We start from the raw sequence: 6,600 nt of genomic DNA, 5'->3' as shown, positions 1-6,600 counted from the left end.
AAGTTGTTGCTGCATTAAAACTAAATAAACCTGACGAAGAACTAGTTCCTGTAGAGGAACCAAACAAGCTATTTGTTGATGAAGTAATAGATCCAAACAATCCACCTGTCGAAGTTGTTGCAGTATTAGAACTAAAAAAACTACTTGAAGATACAGATGTTATTGTAGTAGCACTAAATAATCCATTTGTTGAAGTGCCATTAGTTCCAAACAATCCCCCTGATAATGTTGCTGCAGTATTAGAACTAAACAAACTACCTGATGATGCAGTTGTTACTGCAGAAGCACTAAGTACGCCAGCTGTTGATGAAATATTGGATCCAAACAGTCCACTTTGTGTAGTGTTTGATGTAGTAGCTGATGGAACATTAGATCCAAATAATCCGCTTCCTAAAGTTGTTGTAGCAGTAAAACTGAACAAACTACCTGATGATACAGTTGTTACAACTTTAGCATTGGATAAACCAACTGGAATATTAGATGTTGATGAAATATTAGGGCCAAATAAGCTAGTTGTAGCATTAGAACTAAATAAATTGCCTGAAGATACAGTTTTTGCTGCAGAGATAGTGAGTATATTATTTGTTGATGAAACATTAGATCCAAATAAACCTCCAGATATTGATGTAGCATTAGAACTAAACAAACTACCAGTGTTTCCAGCTGATGAAGTAAAACTAAATAATGGAACATTAGACCCAAATAAACTAGAGGTTGATGCAGGGTTAGTAACAAAAAAGCTACTTGCAGTTTCGGTTGATATCAAAGTTGTACTTAATCCAATTGCAGAAGTTATAGCAGAATTAGAAACAATTGAAGTAGCAGGTGATTCAGTTTTCACCACAAAAGAAAACAATCCACTTGCTGATGGATCATTTGAACTAAATGAAGTTGCAATGTTAGTAGTAGATAACAAACTGCTATTTGAAGTAGAAGTAGATAATTCGTTAGTTGATGGAACAAATAATGCACCTCCGGTAGAATTTGTTGAAGCTCCTGTTGTCTTATTGCTTAAACCAAAACCGGAAAATGCTGGTAAAATTTTTGTAGAACCAAAAGATTCGAGATTTGTAGAAGCAATGGTATTACCAAAAAAACTTTTTGGTGCTGAAGTGGCAGAATTAACAGAAGGAACTACTTTTACAGATGAACTAACTTGTTCATTTGAAAAATAAGTTGAGTTTATATTTTGTTTGAAATTTGTTTTGTTACTTGATAATTCTTTTGTAGTTGAAAGAGAATCTATTGATTCACCAGATAACACTGGTGTGGAAACGAATAAACCTGAGCCTAACAGGCTTGAAGTGTTTGAAGTTGAGGAACTTGATTTGAATATGCGGTCAGAAACAGTGGTCTCTGAAGTATTAAAAGTTGTAGAAACATTTAGTTTATTAACAAAAGTTGTATTTGAAGATGATTTATCAGGTTTATTAGAGTCAAATGTTTTTAAAAATAACTCATTTTTATTTTGAACTGAAACTGAAACAAGTTTTGTAGAAGCCACTGAATTTTCTTTTTGATTCTCATGCTTTTCAAGAGTGAGTTCTGTTGCAATAGGAGATGATGATGTTGCAATAGGAGATTCGACAAAAAGCTTTTTAGTCACAATGAGTGTTGAGTTATTTTTTTGATCATCTGGTATACAAGCCTTAGAGCTATTAAATTTATTTTCAGATTTTTCTTCCAACACTGCTGATACTGAAGTAACAATCTGCTTTGAATTATCAATAGCAAAAAAAGGTGTGGATGCTGCTTTAGGATAAATATTTCCATTCAATGGCATATAAGTAGTATTGCTTAGATCATCAGGTAGTAATGCATTGCAAAGTTTTGACTTATGAAGCGGAGTTTTAGATCTCCTGCTGAGGTAGTTTCTTAAATGTGAAATATTTTTTGTTTGTGAAGTTAAATTAGAATTATTAAAGTTATGAAAAAACTTTTTTTCATCGGCAGAATCTTCGTGTAATGTTTGAATCTTACTAATTAACAAAAGATCATTACTTTCTGATTTCATTTTAAGTGTTTTTAACCGATTTGAGAGATTTGAAGCAATCTGGTCAATAGCATCAACAGTTTTGTAAACCTGCTGATTTTGCAAAATACTGGAATTTTTATTGTGAATGTTTCTTTTCTTCATTTCAATTTTTTTCCATTCTTCATCTAAAGCAATACTTACATCTGTTATACGCTCTGTAATATCATTCATTTGATCACGAATAATCTTTTGCTGACGACTAGATACAGGGTCAAGTGGTCGAGACTTCAAAATTATAGAAAAACGTTTATCTTCCATTTTTTCTTTCTGCAGCTTGGCATCATCAGCATTTTTAAAATTGAGTAATAAAATATTGCGCAACTCACAACTCTCTTTCTTGTTCTCTGCCATACATGATTTATACTTATTCACTAAATGTTCCACATCTTCAACACTTTTTCTAATTTGCTGAAGTTCAAGTTGAGTACCAATTAAATCTTTGTGATTATTAATATCTGAAACCGAATTTAAAAACTTTTCCATTTCATTATTAAAGCTTTTCAACTCTTCAGATATGTTCTTTTGAAGAGCACTTTCAAGTTTATCAGAATAAATTTTTATTTCCATATCATCATATGCAAGTTTAGAATTGTTAGATATAAATGAGTTTTTTGATCTTTCAATTTGATCTGTTGAAGGCTTCTTATCAAAAGAATCAGATGTAAATTGAAAACTTTTTAGTTGTTTGTGTTGTGATACTGGAGTTGATGGTATTGTCTCAACTCGACTAGTAAAAGAAGCTGAAGTTGTTGAAGAGATTAATGTGGAATTCTCAGATAAACTAGAATTATTTTGTAATAAAAAAGAGAAAGGAACAGTAGGAATGCTTGCAACAGTTACCTGATCAGCAGAACTTGTTGCAAGATTAAAAGATACATTTGCTTGCTTTTTACCACTAACTTTTCTTGATGTATCATTTGATGATTTAGACTCAACCGACAATTTATCATTATAGGAAAAACTCGAGCCAGTAGTTGGTACAAATGGTCCAAGACTAGAAGTATTTTTATTAAGATTTAAATTCTTCTGTTCTGAAGCACTGCTTTTTCCTCCCGTAAAATCAAAGGAAACAGACAATGAATTTGCTATTGTTGATGGTGGCACAGAAAAATTGGTGTTTTTATTAAAAGGTGAGCTTAATGGAGTTACTGAACTGAAATTGTTGACAGAGTTTAATGAAGTTTGCTGTGACCAAAAATTTATATGAGGAGATTTTGAAGAGATTTTACTAATATTGCCTTGTTTAGCTGCACCTTGTGGTACAAATTTCGGGGGATTTACTATTTGGTAGTTTGTACCAGAAAATTGATTAACCATCTGATAAGCACATAAAACTCCATCAGTTGAAAGCATAAAAAACACAGGGGATGCAGGAATTTCTTTGTCATCTTAAAAGTGTTATAAAATTAAAAAAAAGTTATATTAAAAAAACAAACATGCTTAGCAATAACTTGGAAGACTTTTAATAACATTTACTGAATTAATGAAAATAAGCAGGGAAGCAGTGTCCCAAATGGACTTTGGTTTTATTTTTTTTTGGTTTTATTTGTATTGGCTCTATTTTTTCCTGGTATCTGATGTGCAGTAGCTCTAAAAATGTTGAGTGACTATCTGTAATAAGAAAAAAAAATCATGAGAATGACTTGAAACTTATTCTTTTTACCCAGTAGTTTCGGTGGCTGCCATTTTACATAATGATTCTGGGTTCATAATTGATTCTAAACTAAACGTCTTAATTTTTCCCAAAAGTAGTCTATGAGCACCTTTACATTTTTGGTTCTCCTGAATACCAAAATCCAAAATCCAGTAAGGAATAACCATTTTGTGACTTTCAAATCCAAAGTTTTTTTTGGGACTCTGCATCCCTGAAAATAATTCATACTAAAACATTACTAGCACAGTGATGCTTATACATATTTACATTGTTTACTAACTGTTTATTTATCTTTTTTTTTTTTTAATTTTATTTAAGTGCCCCAAGAAGTCCTTACAGCCTTATCACAGAGCACCGCAGATGAGCATTTCATTCAAAGTTCATGCCTCCTTCCTAACCGATGTCACAAAACTTGCCTAGAGGTGGGGTTTGAACCACGGATCCTTTGTTTCTAAGGCAATTGCACTTCCGCTGTGTCACGGCTGCTCTTTTTTCTTTTTTTTTAGGTACCCCAAGAAGTCCTTGTGGTCTTATCATGGAGCACTGCGGAAGAGCACTTAATAGGAAGTTCACACATCCTTCCCAACCGATGTTGCAAAACTTGCCCAGAGGTGGGGTTTGAACCATGGATCTTACATTTCTGAGGCAAGTGCACTACCACGGTGCCACGGCTGCTCAGCCTCATCATTACAATAATTATAATTATAACTACTATGTTTATAAAAATAATACCTTGCTGAATAGTAAGTTTTGAATTAAGAGAAATACCAACACCAACTGCAAATGCATCTTCATTTTTATCTGAAAGCGGAACTTCAGCTCGACCAAAGTCTTGTAATATCCACCTACACCACTTATTGCAACATATAAATATATTTATATATATACACAAAGATATATATCTGTGTATGTGTATGTGTGTGCGTGTGTGAATATGTATATATATATATATATACACAGGGCTCAAAATAAGCGCCAGACATTGGACATTATTCGGCACTTGTAAGGTAAAAAATGACATCTATCGGTCATTTAGTCCGATACATATTTTATGTGCATTTATTTTCTAATCATTTTAGTTGTTCCAAAATTATTAATAAATTTAGTATTGTATATTAACTTTATTTTTTGAACTTTTTATTTTTTATACAAAACAAAATTAAAGCTAAACACACGACTAATTAATAAAATACATTATTTTTTTGAATTAATTCATGTTTTAAAAGACACCAAAGCATTACATTTTTTTTGAATTAAGTAGCCCGGTTTTTATCATTTATAATGAAATGTTGCAATTAGTTATTAATTTAAATTATATATCTTATTATGTATTTGATAATTACATAATTTATGTATTTAATACATTTACATAATTCTTAATGTATTTAATAATTTACAAAGCATTTCGAATAGTATAGTAATTTTTAAAAAACGTAATATAAATATACTTTCCTTTTTTTAGTTTTTTGAGCTTTTTCTTTTGAGATTTTTTTGAGATTTTTCTTTTTCTTTAAGATTTTCTTTTTGTTAGATAATTTATCTTACAAATTTTCTTTTTATTTTCAGCGCATTTTGAAATGCCTTAAGTTGTCAAATCAAATTGCATCATCAAGTTTTAAAAACAAAATATTTTATGCATGGTTAGGAATGGCGTTTGATCACACTTCTTTAATTTTAATTGGGCATGTCTGGCAAACTTGAGTCTTTATCAGACAAATTGTTCGGTACAAAAAAGTTTGTTATTTCGAGCCCTGTCTATATATGTACTTATACATACATATATATATATATATATATATATATATATGTATATATATATATATATATATATATATATATATATATACACATACACACCATAACACACTGTGTTGTAAAGTATTTTAAATACTAATATTTTAAGTATGTATGTAAAATACTTTTAGAGTATTTACATTTTGTATTTTAAATACATTTGTGGTTGAAAGTATTTTGTTTTTGTATTTTAAATTTTTCATAACACTGCTAACACATATATACATATACACACACACACACACACACACACACACACATATTGTCGGGGAAAGTACAAATCTGTGTAACTAGCATTGGCTATTATAATTGGATATTAATAATTTTAACACCAAATATCTGTTGTTGACATTACAAAGAACATAAATCAAACTCTTGATGCTAAAATGAACCTAAAGCCTGTTGAAATTAAAAAAAAAAAATTAACCTACTCCAGTAAAAAATCTGTAGTGCAGATCGGTGGTATTACCCAATGCAAATGCAATACGGATTTGCACTATTTCCGATGATATAATATAATGAATATCTATTATGCCAACAAGAAAAAATTTGTTGTTTTTATTGTTCTATTTTTTCTTTTACCAAAAAATAAAATGAATGGTAAATATTACTCTTCTTCAGTAAATTACAAAACAAAAACAAAAAATTTTAATATTTTAATGTTTAAAATGTTTTAATGATAAACTCAAACTGTTAAAAATGAATAGTTATACTGAAAGATACAAGCTTAATGTTATTTTGTAACTTTAGTTAAAAATTTTATAAAGTGCACTGTGCAAGGTTTAGAGAGATTTAGCATATGTTCAAATGTTCAGGAGGTTGTTATATGTTTAAATGTTCAGGAGGTTATTATATGGAAGTTCAGGAAGTTGTTATATGTTTATTAGAGTGGCTCTTAAAACAACATTTTTGAAAAAAACCTGTTCCTACCCCTTTACTTTGTTCTATATAATACTAAAACACTAGGTTTAAAATTTTTTTGAATAAAAAATTATTTTAGGGGTAGCTCAAGACCCTTAAAAATTTGACTGGTCCCTAAAATTTTGAAAATAAAAGTTCTTCTAAAGTATGTCAACCTGGTACTCAAAAGAAGCGAAATTATATAAAAACTTCAAAA

General features: G+C 30.0%; 1 protein-coding gene across 6 annotated transcripts in view; it reads right to left on the bottom strand.

The window, feature by feature from the left end:
* The window catches only part of LOC100197226 (nuclear pore complex protein Nup214), a 101,597-nt gene that overhangs the window by 20,620 nt on the left and 74,377 nt on the right, over positions 1 to 6,600 (bottom strand). For all 6 annotated transcript variants that reach the window (XM_065791067.1, XM_065791072.1, XM_065791070.1 and 3 more), the window contains 2 exons: positions 4,422 to 4,542; positions 1 to 3,423 (listed from right to left, as the gene is read on the bottom strand). The exon at positions 1 to 3,423 is cut by the window's left edge and continues 348 nt beyond it. In XM_065791067.1, the coding sequence (XP_065647139.1) occupies positions 1 to 3,423; positions 4,422 to 4,542 (3,544 nt within the window). The remainder of the gene's footprint in view (positions 3,424 to 4,421; positions 4,543 to 6,600) is intronic.

Source organism: Hydra vulgaris, chromosome 02, assembly GCF_038396675.1.
Source record: "Hydra vulgaris chromosome 02, alternate assembly HydraT2T_AEP".
Lineage (NCBI taxonomy): Eukaryota > Metazoa > Cnidaria > Hydrozoa > Anthoathecata > Hydridae > Hydra > Hydra vulgaris.
The sequence above is the reverse complement of the archived record's forward strand: the minus strand, read 5'-3'. Positions and strand labels throughout refer to the sequence as shown.